The sequence below is a fragment of the Bactrocera tryoni genome, chromosome 3 (genome assembly GCF_016617805.1).
Source record: "Bactrocera tryoni isolate S06 chromosome 3, CSIRO_BtryS06_freeze2, whole genome shotgun sequence".
NCBI lineage: Eukaryota > Metazoa > Arthropoda > Insecta > Diptera > Tephritidae > Bactrocera > Bactrocera tryoni.
This window is the reverse complement of record NC_052501.1, coordinates 22,879,542-22,899,912: the sequence shown is the minus strand read 5'-3', so window position 1 is coordinate 22,899,912 and position 20,371 is coordinate 22,879,542. Positions and strand designations below refer to the sequence as shown.

General features: G+C 37.0%; 1 protein-coding gene across 1 annotated transcript in view; it reads right to left on the bottom strand.

Moving 5' to 3' along the window:
* Positions 1-20,371, bottom strand: part of LOC120772502 (gamma-1-syntrophin) — a 134,337-nt gene that overhangs the window by 44,254 nt on the left and 69,712 nt on the right. Inside the window, exons 4-6 of the mRNA XM_040101149.1 lie at positions 10,986-11,050; positions 8,461-8,607; positions 5,114-5,399 (exon numbers count right to left, since the gene is read on the bottom strand). Coding sequence (XP_039957083.1) covers positions 5,114-5,399; positions 8,461-8,607; positions 10,986-11,045 — 493 coding nt within the window. The 5' untranslated portion in view covers positions 11,046-11,050. The remainder of the gene's footprint in view (positions 1-5,113; positions 5,400-8,460; positions 8,608-10,985; positions 11,051-20,371) is intronic.

Genomic DNA, 20,371 nt, shown 5'->3' with positions numbered 1-20,371 from the left:
CGCATTTAATGTTTTTGTCTGCGTTTGTTTTTACAGACGGAGTTTTGTTTTGCTTCCTGTTTGTTTTCTGATTTTGTGCGTAAGCTCTCAAGCCTCAGAAGACAGGTGGGGAAGGTTTTAATTATTCCTTTCTTTTGGCGCTTAGATACTTAGAAATGTTAAAGCTAAGAAAATATTGATGCAGCTCTTGATATTTTTCATAATCTAGATGTTTTAATGGAAAGATATACAAAACTGCATCATATAGTATGATGAAGAATGTTTTTGGGGAGATTTATTAAAGAAACATTTTATTTGTCTATCAGCAAAGGTCGTTGTGAAACGTGTTCAAACTTCTTAGGACACTAAATCGAATGTTATGGCAGAACAGCTTCTTATGAAGAACAGAATGTGTATCTCAAAAACTGAGGTTTTAGTTTGGGTTCGAAACAGACGGACAGACTGATATGGCCTACTTAACTCAGCTCGTAGTACTGATCATTTAAAATGCTGGGGTTAAAACTTCGTGGCATAGTTAGTTAAGAGTCTAAAGGACTTAATATTAGAAATAGAACAATAGTGGATTATAAACTTTTTTAGACTTGTGCTATGTTAAGAGGTAGATCCTAATAGAGATCCCCTTGAACAGCTTAGAATGCCACTCTGTTTGTTGAAACGGCTCAAGTCAGTTCCGGCTATCTCTTCTGATTCACCGAAGGTAAGACTGCCGAGATATTTCAACCTAAATTTTGCAAAGGCTGGCCAAAGGTGGAGAAAGTGCTTGAATGCTTCCATATAACCTTTTTCAGGTATCTGACAAGACTTTTAGCCCTACGCCATGGTTGCTTATTGGAAAGTATCCTATAAGAACTCATACGATTACGGAGAGATGAACTTGCTAAGGGTAGGTGGCGTAGTACTTCCGCGTAGGAGCAGGCCGTCGACCAATGCCTGCAACATGTGAGCGATGTGAGGACAGACACTTCTTGACTAACATTGAGCGTACAGTTTGCAAGCTTACTATCGCTAAGCTTTTTTTCGCTCTGCTTTCGGATTGAATACACACCTCCTTGAAAGAGGCTGCACATCGTAGCAGCATGTCTACTGCGAACATAATAACAAACCACCGCTGTCTGAAAAGCACTACAGTCCTCCGGAAGCCTTAAAGTAAGATTGACGGAGAGCTTCTTACAGAAAAGTCCATCTCTAAATCATACGAAAGTTTACTCTGCCTCTTCTCCACAGACTTCTACGCATCCACATATTTCTCGTTGGTATTCGAGCAGAGATAAAGTCACCTCGAGTAGCCTCGCCTCTGCATCGCGGTGATCCAAGTTTTCAGGGATGCTGTTGAAGATGGAGAGAATTTCAGATAGTGATACTGTATTCCAAGTTAGTCAGATAAGGTTTAGTTTTCATGATGTTTTGCTTCTGAGCTTTTCAGCATTTTTATTTATAATAGTGAAGCAGTGTAGTCTCTGGGCCGAGAGTGTTTTCTTCTTTTTATGGGGGAAGTGTTTTTTACGTAGCCGGTCCCAAACCCACCGCATAACTTTGGGGAGATACCTGGTCATGTCGTCCGAATGGATGAAAACACTCCAGCTCTGAGAGTATTCGGCGCAGTACCCGTCGGAGGAAGCATAAGAAGAGAAAGACTTCAACTCAGTTGGAAAGACCAGGTGGAGAAGGACCTGTAGCCAAGTTGGAATCTCCAACTGGCGCCAAACAGCGGAAAGAAAAAACTGGCGCGCTATAGTAAACTCGGCTAAAACAGAGAAAGCAGTGTCTACGTCAATAATAAAGAAGAAGAAGCAGAGCAGCCAGGTAGATATTTATCTAAAATTGCTGGAAAAGTTCTTAAAGTTGGGCTTAGCTGTTGTAATTTAATTTTAATTATATATATATTTGTTCCCAGATCGCTTTGGTCACGCAAGAACTGCTTCTGAGAAGCACCCGACCACGAAATCCAAAGATTAAACTAGTTTTTCTGAACTCACAGTACAATATGAATGAAATGGGTTCTTCCTATCTTCCATTCTTCTACAGTTGCATTTTTTAGGTTAAAGTAATTTGGTAGATTCTCTCTGAAAGCTTGCGAGCTGGAACAAAAACCATCCTTAGACCCTATTTAAAAGCTTTTGGTGCATTTAGTGGTCAGTATAAGGAGTTTATGATCTTAAACAAGTTATTATACGTTTTTCGTCAACCCTTCAATTTCTATTCTTTAAAGAAGTGCCATTAATCTGAATAAATTTCTTTATTTTTTTAAAACTGTTATTAATCTGAATTCAAAAGAACGCCTTTGAGATTGTAATGAAGCATTAAATTAAGCTTATATCCTCATATTATGATTAATGAGGTCCCGAAGGCACGTACAGCACAAAGGGACACATGACATACAAATTACATATATACACATACATTATATATGTTTACATCATCATCAATTTTCCACGTACATGGTATACATGTATGAATGCCGGGTCTACATGTAAATTATGAACTTCGTGATTATTTTTACGAATTGCGAAATGTCGCGTGTAATTAAATTTAATTAAAGCATAAATGTGGAAAATGAGTTGCCGCGGGTAAGGACACTCTGCGAATTGCATGTGTTTGTGTACTTAAACACTTACACTAAGACATATATAATTTCGTTTAAGTGCATGTATGTGTTTGTCCTGCTTTCAAAGGCCACCACGCAGACGCATGCCAATTGTGTATTGCTTTGAACTTTGTTGTGAAAGGAACTTGGCAACTTAATGAGCACAAGTTTCACTCAACTCAAAACAACAAATGCCTAAATAATGAACTGTTCTTAAAGTAATAAACTGTATTTTATTCCGGGGGAAAAAAGCTGAGAGTGAAATTAAAATAAGAAAATATTTGGATTTTACACTTATTGCTTTCGGTTGTTATCCTAGTAAATGGCTGCGGGCATTTCAATTTGGGTGGGAATACCACAGTTATTTCATTGCTTACTTTTAAGCTTGCATTGAATAAAATTTGAATTTAAAAGATAATTAGAGATACTTTTGGATAAAGCATTTTTGTGGAATTTTTCTCTTGGAATTGAAAATATTTCTAATGAAATTTAAAATTACATATTATGCAAAGAAGCTTTCGGAAAAATTCCAATGTGAGTGCGTGAATAATGGATATTGCATTCTTTTCTTAAGGTATTTAAGACTGCATTAGTGTTCTTTGTTTTCATGTTTCTTTTTTTAATTCTAGAAGATTTTGTGTGAGTATTCTGATCGAATGGAGTTATGTGTAGAAGTTCCCACAAGTGAGTTCTCTGATTATCCAGAGAATATCCGTTTGAAAGCGAGCTAAAGTGAGAAGCAAACCTTTTAAAAAACATCTCCATGAAAAGTAAAAAAACAGCCTCGGAAGAGAAAACCCCTTTTGATGACGACCAAAGCAGTAAGGATTACGATTTCAGGGAACCAGTGTCCTCGTAAAAGTAAAGGCTTACATTACCGCCGTTCAAGAAATGCGATGGACGGGACAAGGTCTGAAACGAGTACGTCCTTGTGGCATTACTGCAGTGGTCATATAAATGAGCGCAAAGTCGGTGCGGGTCGGTGGTGGGAGAGAGACTAGGCTGCCGAGTACTGGCATTCACCCCGGCTGATAAACATTTAACCACAATCCGCGTCAAAGCGAAGTTCCTTAACTTATCGTTGATTTGCGCCCAAGCCCAGACGGAAGGGAAGGACGATGTGACCAAAGATATCTTTTATGAGCGCTTGGGGTGCACCTATGAAAACTGCCCCCGATTTGATGTCAAAATCGCGCTTGGCGATTTTACCGCCAGAATGGGCATAACGGTCGATAATTTCAGCCTCCATGCTGAAACATCTAACATCTAGTGAATCCCAGAAAGAACTCAAGACGATAGCACATTTTACGTCGTCTTCAGAGCTGGTTCGATAGATGTTGTCTACTGCTTCGACTTTTCTTTTAGTATACCTGTGTATCCATGTTTCGTCGGCGGCCATGAAAGATGCAGAAACTCCTTTCGATTTCGTTTAAACGGCGTGAAAACACTTTTGCGAGGTAGTGTTGTTGTTGGTTGTACCTACCGCTTTATCATGCTTAACATTGCATTCACGACGACAGCGTGGAATTTTGTCACGTTATCCTCCGTGATGGGCATTTTCGGGTCACCTTAGCGTGACTCATACAAAACGGATTACGGTACCACTTGTCAACCTGTTAAACTAATTTTTAGTCGTCAATAACGAAAGAAGTCTTTGCTATAAGTCAGTGTACAGAGCTCAATCTCCACCGCAACTATCGCAACCAGTGTGTCGCTATAACTACTTGGGGGGGTACAACTTTTCAAGGTTTTAGGAAATGATCAACCTGCCCCGAGACAAATTCCGTCTCCTTGTCGCGCCCTATACAGGACACTGAAGACTCCGAAAGCACTTGTCCAACATGGGTCTTGCGCAAGCCGCCGGTTCTGCGACATGGAATAGGGAATTTCAGAACACTTGATTCTGGATTGCCCAGCCATTTGCAGAAGCAGGCTCAAGGCCCTAGGTTCCATACACATGTATAGGGATCACATCACAACAAGCTTCTGGAATTGTTTAGGATGCTGGACCATTGTGACTATACCTATGTGATATAGGAGAGGACACAATAGACTATTAGTCCGATTTGAATAAATTTTGACAGTTGTCTTATTTGAAAATGAATTAATGATATTGTATTTCACTTGCGATAGCGTCTTTATCATACGGTGAAGCTAAGAACGAAAAGACAGGCGGACAAGGCTAAATCGACTCTGCTCGTCATGCTGATAATTTACTTATATATTTTTTAATGACTCCGACGTACTACCTTCGTGTTAAACTTAATATACCCTGATCAGGGTATAATAATAGGGATAATTAGATCATTCTTAAGTTTTAAAAAAGTAGATTGCCCGTCATGTAATAATCTGATTTCTAATTAAAAAAAGTGTATTTAATTTTTCACAAGTAACCTACTAAGCCATTTTTGGGCACAAAATTTCTTAAGCAAAATACCGTATTGTGTGAAATTAATATGCAGTACGTGTATACAATATAAAGTGTAATATAATTTGATTTTTTTGCAAATCTTCATTATGCTAACTCACGTTGCTTTTGCAGGAATGGCGTCGCCGCACGGTAATGCTTCACCGTCAGCACAACAATATCGCCGGCATTACGCAATATATTCACCGCATCATCGTGCGGACAAGCTGTGATGTATTCGCCATTCACTTTAATTATCGCATCGCCAACAAATAGTTGGCCTGTAATATCCGCCGCTTGATCCTTGTAGATGCGCGATATTAAAATGGGCAATTTGTGCTCGGCACCACCTTTTATGCTTAGACCAAGGCCGCCCTGCTTTTGACGCGTAATCTGTACCATGCGCTCCTAAAAATTACACAAACAACAAGAAGAAAAATATTAATGGTGTGTTGTTGTTGTAAACGTAAACTGTGCTTTACATAAATACTTAATGCTAAATAAATAGAAGGGGAGGACAAGATGCTGAGAAATAATGATTTGTTAGCTTTTAACGAGGGGAGCAAAAATAGTATATATGTATATTTGGGTATATGCATAGTTAAGGTAAAAATAACAGTTCATTTAAGCTCTGTGGCATTAATTTTGGCAAATTGCATATATTTTTTAACTTTCATAAATCAATATTGCTTATCAAAATAATATATTCACTTTGAGTTATTCGCTTAAAAAGTGCTTTCTTCAAATAAATAATTTAATTTGAAATATTTTCACAATCTGGCAGCACAAATGCACATTTGCATATGCGCCCGCTGCAATTTGATCCAATTATCAATGTTGCAATTACGTATGTTTGTGTGAGCTTGAGTGAAACTCGTTTTCGTTTTCCCTCAAGGACATTGTCATGTTCTACATGCAATCGAATATTTAATTATATATAATAACAGTTCTGTCTGTGTGCCGTTGTTATACTTTTGTGGCATACAACTGCTAGTTGAAGCTTGGAGGCATGTTGTATACTTATGATTATGCCACATATGTACATACATACATATGTATCATATATACCATGTGTATCATATATAAATATATCCATTTGTGCATGTTCGTCTGATAAATATCGCACTGCGCACAACTGCATGCGTGTTCCCTCTGGGCGTTCATAAACTATTTCCGAGTTACAACATTCAACTCATTTATAGTAAAGTTCCAACTAAATCATTTGAAGCTTATGCAAATAAATGGGAGAGACTGGTTTTATTTTGCTATTATGAAAGCATTTTGGGAATTGCTTTTAGTAGAAAATGCAAAGTTTAGTAATTTTATCTGAATTTTAAAAATACTTAATATAAACTTTTCTCCTTAGGCTTGAGTAATTTAAAACATGAAGACGAAACCAAAAATTTAAAAATAACGAAAATTCTGTAATTAATATGAAATTATTCAATAAGAAATTATTATAATTTTTGAACTCTCGCAATCTGTTATTACAGATAGTAATTTTATTCACTTAAATGTTGTTTATAGCATATATATTTTTGGTTAGATCACGCATGAGTCGTGTCAAGTTGTTCAATATTGTTTGGCATTTTATCTTGAAAATACATAGGCCTAGAAAAACGTTTACAAATCGTTCAACTTTATTGCGAAAATTCACGTTCTGTAGAGAATGTATTTCGTGCGCTTCGCTCAACTTATGATCAACATAATCGGCCTATTGAGCTTACTATTCGCAACCCCATCACCCATCTTGGGACCCAGTGTTCATTATTGGATAAAATTGGACCGAATAGACCATGTTCAGCACGCAGTAAAGAAAGTATATCAGCTGTAGCTAAGAGTGTACACGATGATCGTGGAGAGTCGATCCGGTGCCGTTCGCACTGAAGCCGTTTGAAGGACTCTATAGGCTCTAGGAAGGTTTCAAGAAGTTCCGATGTTTTCGAGTCAAATTTTGTTCAGCGATAAGGCCTATTTTTGGTTCAGTGGGTATGTTGAGCAAAATTGCCGCATTTGAGATGAAGAGCAACATGAAGAGATTCAAGAGTTGCAACTTCATCCAGAAAATAAAATAAAAAAAACGATGCGGTGTGATTTGTGGGCCGGTGGAATTGTCGATATATATTTCTTCAAAAAAGATGCCGTCAACGTCAATAGCGGCTGTTATCGCGCCATGATAAATAACGACTTGATGCCTCAAATTAAAGCTCGTGATCTCGGCGACATTTGGTTTCAACTAGACGGCGCCACTTCCCACACATCGCATCAATCAATGGATTTATTGAGAGAACACTTCGGTGAACAAATAATTTCACATTTTCTGCCGTTCGGTTAGACTTTTTCTTGTGGGGATATGTAAAGTCTAAAGTCTATGCGGACAATTCTGTTCCGATTAAGGCAAAACATCACGCGTGTCGTTTACCAGTTACCAGTCGAAATGCTTGAACGAATCATCGAAAGTTGGACTCAACGGATGGGCCATCTGAGCGTAGTCGTAGTCAGTAGCCATGTTGTTGCCAAAGAATGTTATTTCGAATGATAATAAACAATCCCCATTAAATTTGAAGTTTCTGTGTTTTTGCTTTAAAAAAGTATGAAACCTCGAAATGGTTCACCCTTTATATATTAGTTTGGCGAGAGGTGCTGAAATTCGTCTGTCAGTGCAAGTGGTAACATGAGTAAAAAGTAAGATATCTTGATGAAGCTTTCTACATATAGTATAACTATATACTCGTATACATACATAGCTCGGTATTATAGATGGGTGTAATGGGACTACTACCAGGCCCAGATATTGACCAATAGAACAGTTGTACGTAGTCGGTCAATTTGTAAGAAATCTTAATGAAATTCAGAAAGAGTCTCTTTCTAATAACTGCCTTAGTTTAATATAAAGTTTTGTCAACACCTGAACGTATTTCTTCGACTTTAATCCTTGCGAATTGCGAGAGTATAAAATGTTCGGTTACACCCGAACTTAGCCCTTTCTTACTTTTTATATTTTATTTTTTTTTAATTGAAGTATATGTTCGTAGGATAGCTATGTCAGAATCATATTTGCAGTTAAGGTGACATTTATTTTTGTGTACAAAAGAAATCTTTTTGAAAGAAATTCGAAAATCTTTAGCATGAATTAGTGTTTCAAAATTACATTTCCTGGAGAATTGTGAGCTACAGCAAAATTCAACTTAACCAGAAACTTGCACTAGTGTAATTGATCCCTTGGGCCTTAAAAGGCATATTTTCGTACAAAAATATATTATTTACTACTATATTTAAAATTATCAATATCTTGGTGATCATATTTTTGCATTGTTTATAGAAAAAAATTATTTGAAAACAAGATTTGTATGTATATGATGGCCTGCTTTATAAAAAAAAAAATAAAAACAAAGAATGATGGGATATTTGTATATAAATGTATTATAATATGCGGTAGAATAATTTGAGGTTCCTAATTGCTATTTACCTTTGATTCCATTGGTGGTCCATTGTGAGGATTTGTTGGTGTAACGACCTCTAACCTTTGCAACGTAACCAGTTCCATAGTTAAATTCAGTCTAAGTGGTTCTGGTTTACTTTTGCCATCGCTGACATTTACCATACCAGTGCGGATCTGTAAAGAAATATTTTAGTATTCATTTATTTATTAAATGTAGTTCTAGGTAAAATATGTATATACGACTAATGTTACATGGAGAGGGAAATGTCTTTGAATACGCCTCAAGTTCTTTTTATACTCTATTTTCAATGTATTTTGCCTTTCTATTGAAATAAGATAATTTACGAGCATAAGTTTTCACAGCAGTTATAAGTTTTTCAGAAAAGGAGAAAGCTGTTTTTGAATCCTTTAAATAAAAATAATGCTATTAATTCTAAATGTGTGTCTGAGCAGAATCGATATATTTGTAACCATTTGACTGTTTGAATAGTGAACATAACTATCAAATTCCTTTGAACAAAGTAACAGATTTTGATTATTCTATATTTACTTTAATTCTTTATCTATGTTTTGCACTATTCCTTTTTTTTAGGAGAAAGTTATTTGAATGATCGACGTTATAAGATGCAAAACAATGCGCAGTACTTAATTTTCGCGAGATCCTTTTGGTCTAGAGCAGAAAGCAGGAGACATACCGGATTACTTTCTTTTAGCAAGGTTCATCTTGCCGCAATTGTGGACTTATTATCGCGCATTGTCCAATAGAGATTAATGCCGGCAAGGCTAGAAATCTTTTCGCACATGTTATGGAAGAAGTTGAGAGGAAAACATCCAGTCACTTTATTCGCCTTAGTCCAGTTTTTACAAGACTGAAGTTGAAACATGTCGGTAGTCAAAGACGGAGTTTTGTAGTATACTTTGGTGAAGCAAGGGGAATACTTGAAACTGACATGTTAACATACTGGTGACAGACTCAAAGCACTTTGCAGATTTATGAAGGTCTTCTCATCAATTATATTGATTTAGGTACCACAACGCCGTTCTACAAGTAAGCTGCCGAAGTGACATCTCTGCTAAGATCGAGCCGAGAGTGTAACTCTTGAAACCAGTTGCTACAGAGTATTAAAGTTTTGTTTACCCAAGGTTGTACATATTACCTAAAACTAATCGAGATAGATATAGGGCTATATAATGTATATTGTATATAAATGATTCGAATGACGAGAAAAGTTGAAATCCGATTGATTGTCTGTCTGCCCGTCCGTCCGTCCATGAAAACTGTAACTTGAGTAAAAATTGAGATATCTCGATGAAACTTCATATGCCATAGATGCCATAACTGAGCACTAAATTTAGATATAAAGCTGTAATTTGGTACAGAGGATCGCAGTTGCAAGGGGCACTTGTGCGAAAATTATTTTGAAAAACTGGGGGTGGCTTCGCCCTTTAACAAGTTTAATGTACATACATGTCTCCTAAACCACTTAATCTATAACAACCAAATTTGCTTAGTACAAATCTTATAAAAACTTCTACCGACAGTGTGAAAATAGATGAAATCGGAGAATAACCCGGCACACTTCTCATATAACGGTACTGTTAAAAACTACTAAAAGTGTGATAAATCAATAACTAAACACGACAGAGTCATTAAATTTTACCACCGAGATGGTATGAAAGAGCTTATAGGAGCTGGTCTTATATTTCTATACGAAAATGGACGAAATCGTACAACAACCAAGCCTACTTCCCATATAACACAATTTTAAATTCCATTTGATTCGTTCAGTTTCCGGTACACAAATCAAGAACTATGTAATTGATATAACAGGATTAAACTCTGCATGAAAAATGTCTTTAGTGAATGCCACCTTATGACCAAAAATTGTTCAAATCCAACAAAAACTGTTCAAGTCCCTAGGTATCGCATATTTGGACATTAGTACCTATAGTTAATTGAGCCCGATAGGGCTGCACTCCTACCTACCTACCTACCTATAGTTGACTTTTGATCGAAAATATCGGTCAGTGTCTGAGATATATAACTGAAATTTAGGGATGGTACTTCTCCATTAATGGTATGTCTATATGTAAAAACTGGGTTGAATCTGACCAATACTTCCATTAGCCTCCATATACCTAATATAAAGTTAATCGAATTTCCGGGTGACTTTGTACAGGATATATCGGCCAATATTTGAGTTATCCCAATGAAAATAAGAGAGCGTGTTTTACACACAAGAGTGTATCTTTGTGCCTAAACTACATAAATTTGAGCGAAACGTACCCCCTATATAGCTAATATCAGGATTTTCGAACATCCGGCTGACTTTACTCTACATTAATATAATTATATTTATATATAGTATATGTATGTATAAAATAGCTTAGATTTCGATCCTCTGGTTGACCATTTTCCACCCTAAAGTATTTCCGTGGCCTTGATTCTTACAAGGATCAAGAGTATAAAATGTTTGGATGCACCCGAACTTAGCTCTTTCTTACTTGTTATTTAATATTTTTCAATTATTTAAAATTTGATCGAAGCTTACCTTTAAGTTTTGGTCAACCTTTTCCTCTATAGGGGTGGCCATTTTTGCATTGATCTTCATATTTCCTGCAATAGAAAAATAATGAGATAAATGAATAAAAACTAATACAAACTTTATAAAAGATTTATAAAAATATAGCAGGTAAATAAGTATTAAGCATGAGTAAAAGGTTTGCTATCCTCAGAACTCAGTGAATTGGATAGACTTAGAGCCCATAAATAACAATGACATTGCGTATTAAACGCAAAACGGCCTCGATACCATTTGAACTCAATCTACAAAGGCCAATTAGAAAATCAATAATTAATGTACGTAAAGTTAACCACGCGAAACACACACACGCGCACATATCAGTACATGTGGTCGTAGCCGGCATTATTGGTTGGAAATTTGTATAAAAGTTTAGATGTGTTCTCAAACATGCATATAATGTGTGTGTGTGTGTAGTTTCCTTAGTAAGATTTACGCAAGCCAGTAACTGCTCTATGTATAAACAACAACAAAAACAAAATTCTGCAACAATACTAATCGCTAACCACCGACAATTAATTAAATAGACTTCGGCGAAACCAAACACCCACTCACCAATAACACTACAGACGAGTGCTCGCCAGCAAACGCGGCTGTCAGCAAAAACACGGGTATAGACAACAAGCATGACAGATAGTCGAGCAGCGTCAAGCAGTCAACCGTTTAACGTATTACCACTGTTGCGGCTGACATTCACCGTCATTACCGCTTACTCGACAATTCCGTAGGTGCGTGCAACGTTGCATGAACTTCCCCGGCAGGGTTTTGGTGTCAATCCCCTCTTGACTAAACGAACTAAGATTCAGCTATCTAGCTTTGTGGTTGAATAAAAGTCGCAAACTCAACCTAAATAGTTGAATAATGGTTGAAGAAGTGCAGACAACAGCAGGTAGCAGCTAAAAAATGCAAAATCAACAAAAGCAAGAATGTAATTGCGAACACAATTGCAATGTTGCGTATACGCCCTGCAGCGCCGCGTTAAGGCAACTTAAGTGCTTGTGTTTTGTGTTGTTTTGGCAGCAGTGAGCGGTGATTGCTGCTGTTCGTGCAGCTGGCAGGTGAATATTTCACAACAAGAAAATCAATTAATTTAATAAAAATAAACAGCGCTGAAACGCGGCGAAATCAGTTCAAATCACAGCTAAGCTGATGGTAAAGCGATTATGTAAGCGGTGGCCCTTTGTTGTATACAAACTTGCGGAGGTAGTTGATTCACTAACGAATGTGGATGGGTTGGCTTATTATACATATAAGCGTGTATGTGCATATATGTATATATATATCTATTTATATATATGTATACTTGGCTAGTCCTTTGAATACTATTTTTATGCTTTATGTGTGGGTTAAAATGTGTGCTAATCTCTATATATACATATCTATAAATTATATATAATCTCTACAGTGTAAGGTGTCTTTGGATGCATGGAGTAATAAATAAATTCGTATTTATTTAGTAATTTGTTTTCTTTTTGACATTCTCCCAAAATTATTGCTCACAGCTACTGAATGAATTGCACAAATACAAATACTTTCCTCTATATACGATTTACAGTAGTTTGACCCAAGAGTTTATTAATTTCTATTCTATTACCAACTAATACTACTGAAAGTCCGAGTTGAGTTGTATTAAGTATATGTGCTTCAATGTTCATTTGTCGGTTTGTTTAAAAGTAAATATAATCGCGATTTATGCGAAGTTTTGCTTGTAGTAGAGTATGTTTTAATATGCTTAAAATTTTTTTAAATTGAATAATTCAGAAATTTTGTTTCAATTTTGTTATTTTTAAACCATAAATAGTATCTTTTGCTTCTTTCGATTTCACAGATCGTATTTTGGTTAAGATTAGTTTTTGTTGTTAGATAGATGAATTAAAATGCGAGGAATGTATTGTGACCGGTTGATGTTCTCTCCCGTTGTCACAACACTTTGTTTAATCCAGTCAAATCAAAAGCTTTTGGGTTGATGCTCGAAAACTTGACTATTTTTTCGTACGATTGCGAGGCAATCTAAGAGTATGTACTCTAATGCTTCTACACTTTGGTGTGTGTATGCTCACAGCGGAACCGTTCCGGTCAACTATTCAATCTGGCTGCCGCAGCTTATTTTGCCAGAAAATCGGCAACCTAATTTCCATTGGTCCCTCTAAGCTTAGGAAATCATGCCAGTAAGATGTTATTTTCAGTGGCTGACTTGTTAAGCATTTTTTATACTCCATCACCATTGTTAATATAATTTAAACGGATCAGATTGTCCAAAGTTTCGTTGCTAACGGCATACACCTCAGCTTGAAAAATACTTGGAAACCTAACCAAGGCCACAGGTAGTTTGTCTCGTGGTCCCACTATACCAGCCTCAACTCCATCATCCATTTGTTTTCGAACCGTCTGTATACTATTGCAAAGTATTTGGAGTGAATGCCTTTTAATGACGAGCTTTCATAGAGATACGTTAAGTTCTAATGGAAATTCTTTACAGAAATAAATAAATAAAATTCTAGTGTTTAAATTCCAAATATTTCAATTCGTTTGCTGAAAAATTGCAATCGGTAGTTTTTTTAATACTAAGTATTTTTAACTTCGAATAATTTTTGAAAAATATGTATTTCAATATTGGAAATTTATTTTAAAAGATATCTATTATTTTGGTATTGCTTTGAAGTTCTTATTTAGCATAATTAGATTTATCCAACTTAGGTGAAAATGACACTTTTGGGAACCATCATTGCTATTGTAAAAAAAACATGGGGCAGTCGATTTTCACAAGTTTCACTTGAGACGATTTTTCATAAAAAAATTCTTTCGTCATGGACGAAAACAGGTAGTAATCACTTGTTAGCAGCTAACGACTAACTATAAGGTGGATGCTTAAAACTAAATAACCAAGCTCTTTTAGCTTCTGGCGAGTCACTGTCGATGTGTGAGGCCTGACGTTGTTTTGATGAAACACGAATCCTCTCTTCTTGGTCAAAGCTGGCCACTATTGGCTGATTTTTTCTTCAGTGGGTCAAATTGTTTACATTATATAACCTAGTTAATAATTTGGACGCAGGCAAGCAGTTCATATAGGTAATTCCCTCGAAATCCAAGGAACACAGCAAAACCTGCCTGACTGTTAATCCTTGCTTGATCACCGTCAGCCTCGGCTGATCGCCATTCATCCTCGACCATTGCCGCTTGATGTTCTCGCAAGGAAACCACTTTTCATCATTAGTAACCATTCGTTTTTTTTTGTTGCGATTCTGCTCGATGATGGTAAGCGATTTTTAAATTTCCAACCTAACTTAAATGGTTTTCAATGTTAAGCTCCTGGATAATCGAACCAATAAAATCACCGGAACGGAATCAATGAAACCTAAATTGCGCAGTGTTGTCCTCTACAGTATCAGGGCCATAAACACGATTCACATTTTCAGCCACTTGTCTTGTGTTTTTGTCTTACTCGAAGAAAAAACGTTAATTATGAGGTATTTCCTCTCTTAATGTTACCATTTTTCTTCTTTCTAGCCTTTCTAGGTTTCCTATCTTTAAAATTTTCTATTTTTATATTTTTTATATACTCAACATGGCTCAGCACAGCTAAACCGAAAAAAGAACACGCAATTTTTAAGTGTCTGCAAGAAAACAATAAGCAATTTAGAGCGACCCCTAGAACGTGTACGCCAACAGCGGAGCCACAATTACAGCAAAGCGCAGACATTTCTTGAATGCGCTTGCGTTTTACATATATTTTTATTCGTATGTATGTATATGTGTATGTAGGTGTTTCATTACTTATAGGCTTTGTTGTTATTCTTAATTTATTTATTGTTCTGAACATTGTTGGGGCCATTGTTATCGGACACTAAAGTTTTCATGATGTCTCATTATGGCACAAGTGTGCTTGCGTGTGTCTCGAAGCACAGACGCTTGACTAACTAGGTGTACGCCTGAGTGTGTAAGCGCCTATATGTATGCTGCTTAGGCTAGTATGTACATATACATATGTAAGTATATATACGTGTAAATAAATAAGTAAATGCATAAATAAGCATACGTGTATGCTTACTTGCTCATGTGTTTGTGTGTGTGTGCGCGACCGTATATCCTTTTGAGTAGTTCGCTTATCTTTGAACATACTCAGATATTTGTCATGCTTTCAGTAGCGTACTCGCTTTAACTTTCGAATTTAGGTCAACGGCAATGCATGCATGTACCATGTGTGAGTGTGAGTGTTTGTTTGTATGTGTAAGCATGGATTTAAGGGAGTAGAATAGAGATAGTATAGTGTAAGAGACAGGGGGAAATGACAGTGTGTTTGTAAACTTTGTCAGCGACGGTTTGGTGACACTGTCAGCATAATATAGTTCCGTTTTTTTGGAAAGACAACACACACATACACAAAAGCAACTGCGGCCCTGTGAAGGGGAGCGCACTATAGTGTGGTTGCAAAAAAGGAATTTCGGTGCTCATATACAATGATTTCAGCTGCTCACAACTAGCTACCAACAACACCAACAAAAAGTTGTGCTAATTTGTGCGCGGCGCCATTATGTCAAGTAGAGGTTAATTGAGCGTGTGTGCAAAGCGTGCTGTCTGTATCGAGAACTTACGTAGCAGACACATTCATATGAATTTAATGTGATTGCTCGAACAATTTGCGTTCCCAGTGTTACAGATTTGGAGGCAATTATTTCCTGCTTCAACCACCCATGAAATTGTTCGTGTGTTGAGTTTGAGTGAAGTTGATTGAAAAAATCTAAAACAGATATGCGCCAACTTTAAACTCGACAAGCCACTTGCTTGTGTAAACAGACTTGAAACTTTGCCCGCTTACATGAGGACGGTTTGATGGTGACTTCGCCTAACCATTCTTCTAAATGATTTCTGTCTTAATTTCATTCGAATCGGACTCGTAGTTGATATTGACTGTGTGGCGAAGAGTTTGTGAACGCAGAGTAAAAAAAAAAAATGTGAGAAAATCGTGAACTGGCACGCATTCGTGCAGTGAAATCAAAGAACGCTTGGATGCTGCATGCAATTAATCTTCCCCTTCACTGGCGCTGGTTAAAACTTGGTTAGTGTGATCGTACGTCCATTTTTATCCAACGACGAAACATATGTAGATGGGTACACACCAGAAATCAATGAATAGTCGAAGGAGGGGACTTTATCTGGGTAACCCGAAGACGAAATCTGTCTTATCTAACGGAATGAGGATGAATACCGTTTTCAGGGCCACACCCGAAATCAAGGAACAGTCGAGACAGCGAACTTCACTTGGTGAACCTGCTGCAACTTTTCTATGGACCGGAATTTCTATGGAAATATTATAATTAGCTTTTTCGAGGACACCAGTGATAAAGCAACACTTGAAACAGTTGACTTCATCTGGCAAACCTGCTCCGAAGAAGACGTCTGCAGAGTCGGAGCAATGGACTTCAACTACCTAAGCGGGTTTGAAGAAGCCGAAAACCGATGAATACTATTTTCGAAAAAACAACAGAGATTAAGGGATAGCCGAAGTATTGAACTTTATCTGGCGAACCTGCTCCGAAGAAGAGTAAACCTGTGCTATCGAACGGAAAAATGATAAATACCGTCTCAGGGAGTTCATATGAAGAACAAAACGGTCACAAAGGTCTACTTCCTGTATGCCAAATTATTGGGCCGATGAAAAATTTACCAAAGATGTCAGATGCGAGGTCTCTGCTGTCAGCAGTGCCAAATTGGTCGAATCAGGCTACGAACTACTGACACATCCACCTAATTCTACCAATATGCGACCAACTTGCGTAAAAATTACTTACTGGTTGTAATTGGACCTCCAGAAGACATATTTTACTGACGGAGTAAAGAAGTTTAAGGGGTTACAACCGTATACAGGTTTTAAGAAATCAATTTTTGTATTGCTCACTACAACATCTCTAGAATACTGTCCTAAATTTCAAATTTCAAGTTGATCCGAATAATGGTTTTGGAGATACAGCCTTGAGAACTAGTGCGCTCGAAGCTAGCTAGGCTAAGTGTGTCTTTAAACGAATTTTTTTTCGAAACTGTGTTTTTCAAGTCGGTTGGTAAGATTTTTCGATGACTATTCCACTGATCTTCATGAAATTTAACACAGGTCTTTGAGATACAATTCTTAAATACTTGGACGAAAGATTTTTTTCGATTACAACTCTTTGAAAAAAATTTGTCACGACTTTTTCACTGAAATTTTAATTTTATGTAAAAATGTCTACCAAAAGTCCAATTTTTAATTTTTTTCTTCGTCCAAGTTCTAAGTTAAGATTTTGAACAGCTTTTTTCACTCTAGATGATCCTGTAAAGAGTTATTTTGCCAACGCATGCGCATTTTTTTAGGGGTCGCCGGAAATGGCGTCACAATGACCGAGTTTAAAATATATTATTCCAAAAATTTCAGAATTTCTTTGTTAATGGTGTATGTTTGAAACAAAAAATATTCTAATAAAATATTTAATTTTTTATGTGAAAAAAAAATTGTTGAAAAAAGTTCGTTTTTTACCTGAGGAAACGCATGTAAACCCTTAAGCAGCACTGGGTTCGGTATATCGAGCTAAAGGTCTACTATGTTGAGCAATAATGAAATAAATTTTCCAAAATGCTTTTGTTTGCTTCATTCGCTAAGCAATTATTGAACCATACTCTTATAAAGATATAATATCTACACAGTTCTCCATAGTATTAGTGACTAATTCCGTTGGCGACAAGGAGACGCTAAAATTTGCTTAAGTAAACAATTCCTTAATGCTTTGTTATGTTAAGCGAGCTTATTTACATAATATATTAGTATATATGTATAAGTATACATATACAAGTATATACAGGTATACTATACAACTTCTGTGCCGAAAAAATCGCTGAAAATTTAACTCCACGTTGGTTGTTTGTCATAGTTATTACTTATCGCCAGCGGTTAACTGTACCAAATGTTATTACAAAGCTTACAACTTTATTGCGGCTTTAATGTTTGAGTTCGCTGTTTTGTTTGTCGTTAAACTTTTTTAAATTGCTATTGTAAAACATTTTAAAATGAGCTTATAATTTTGTGCAGGATTAAACTATAACTCCACTTGTAAACAAGTAGTTTCGTTGCCATAAGCGTGTAAGTGCAGCTGTTGCAATTTAAATTATGGGAAACTTGCATTTTTGAAACAAACAAATTGATATCTGAGAGTGTGTGTGAATATGTGGTGCAAAACGGCAGCGGCTTCTCTGCCGGTGAACTGAAGTGCAAACTTTTGTGTACCGTTTTGATAAGATGAATTTTCTTATAAGCACCACATTTTGGTATCACCTAAAAGCATAGTTTTTTTTAAAGCTTTTTAATACGAAATATAAAATATTTTCCTCCAAAGGTGTTAATCGTCTGAGGCTTATCGGCGTGGACAAGCGACTTCACATAAACGCACAAAATATACAAGATCGATGCTTGTGACCGATTATCTGACTAAAAATCACATTTTAACCACTCCCCGTATTCACCTGATATGACACCGTGCGACTTCTTCCTTTTTAGAAAAATACATTTGCCCATGAAAGGAAAGCGTTATGCAGACGAAGAGACCATTCAAAGGCTTGCACCGGAATACTGGCGGCCATACCGGCCAACGAGCTAAAACACTCGTTCAACATGCTTTTGGACCGTGCAAAAAGCTGCATTGAAGCAGATGGAGACTATTTTGAATAAAATATACTGATTTTGCCAAAAAACCATTTGTTCTGTTTTTTTTTTTAAGTCCTGTTTATTTTGGAACACACCTTGTAGTCCAGTGGTGTTAAATCGCCTGATCTTGCTATATTACTGGTCGATAACGCAGACAACAAGTTTCTTTGCATAAATTGATTATTTCGTTGGTTGTATGTCATCTAGCGCATTTTTGTTGGAACCAAAGGTCCTCCATATCAACATCCTCTCAAAACTAACTCCGAATAAAATGTTGCCCGATTGAAAGCCACACATCTACCATATATATTTTTCATATAAAGTTATAAGAAAAAGACAAAAAAATGTAGATAATATGTATTATAGCTTTCTTATATCAAATTTCAAGGGACAACAAAAGGGAAATTTTCATCTGCTGAGGGAGAGTACAATCAAGTGGTACACCGACGGCTCGAAAACGTCGGAGGGAATTAGTGCAGGAGTCGCAGGGTCACGCACCAATCTCTCCATACCTATGGGAAGTTTTCCGAGCATTTTTCCACCAGAAGTCTTTTCCATTCGTCGGTGCGTTGAGATAAACCTTCCAACTATTGCATCGAACTTATGACCATAGTTAGTGACAGTCAAGTAGCACTTAAAGCAATCTCTGCATACGAGATCGAGTCGCTACTGTTGCAGAAGTGTAGAGAATGGTTATGTAGTCTATCCGAACCTAACCAAGTGTCGCTAATATATTATATGTAGATTCCAGTCACAAAGGTATAGCCGGCAATGAACTGGCTGATGAGCTCGCCCGCTCGCCTTACGGATAAACTAAGACTACTTGTTGGATTCTAGTCTGCAGACGCAGGATAAAGGCCTGTGGATTAATGTTTTCAAATAGGGGTTAAAACAGCTAGCAGTATATTGGAATCCTCATCTATTTCTCTTATCTTATAATACTAGTTAGGCCGATTTTTGTTTAAATAATTTTCAGTAATAGAGCATGCATCAGCTTCTTTGTGAAATATGGTCGGACCGAAGCATGCCCAACGATTGGAATTTAAGTGTGCTATGCCCAATCCACAAAAAGGGAGACCCCACAATCTACGCCAACTACCGTGGGAAAAGCCTCCTCAACATCGCGTATAAGGTTCTGTCGAGCGTATTGTGTGAAAGATGAAAGCCCACCGTCAACAAACTGATTGGACCTTATCAGTGTGGCTTTAGACCTGGCAAATCAACAACCGACCAGATATTCACCATGCGCCTAATCTTGGAAAATACCCGTGAAAGGAGAATGGACACATACCACCTCTTCGACGATTTCAAAGCTGCTTTCGACAGCACGAAAAGGAGCTGCATTTATGCTGATATTGATATCATCGACCTCAACACCCGCGCCGTTAGTTCTGCTTTCTCCAGACTGGACAAGGAAGCAAAGCAAATGGACGAGGGCAAGACGAAATATCTCCTGTCATCAAACAAACAGTCGTCGCACTCGCTACTTGGCTCTCACGTCATAACTTTGAAGTTGTAGATAATTTCGTCTATCTTGGAACCAGCGTAATGCTCCACCACCAACAATGTCAGCCTAGGAAATCCAACGCGGGATAACTCTTGCCAACAGGTTGCTACTTTCGGACCGAGTAGGCAATTGAGAAGTAAAGTCCTCTCTCGACGGGAACAAAAACCAAACTCTATCACT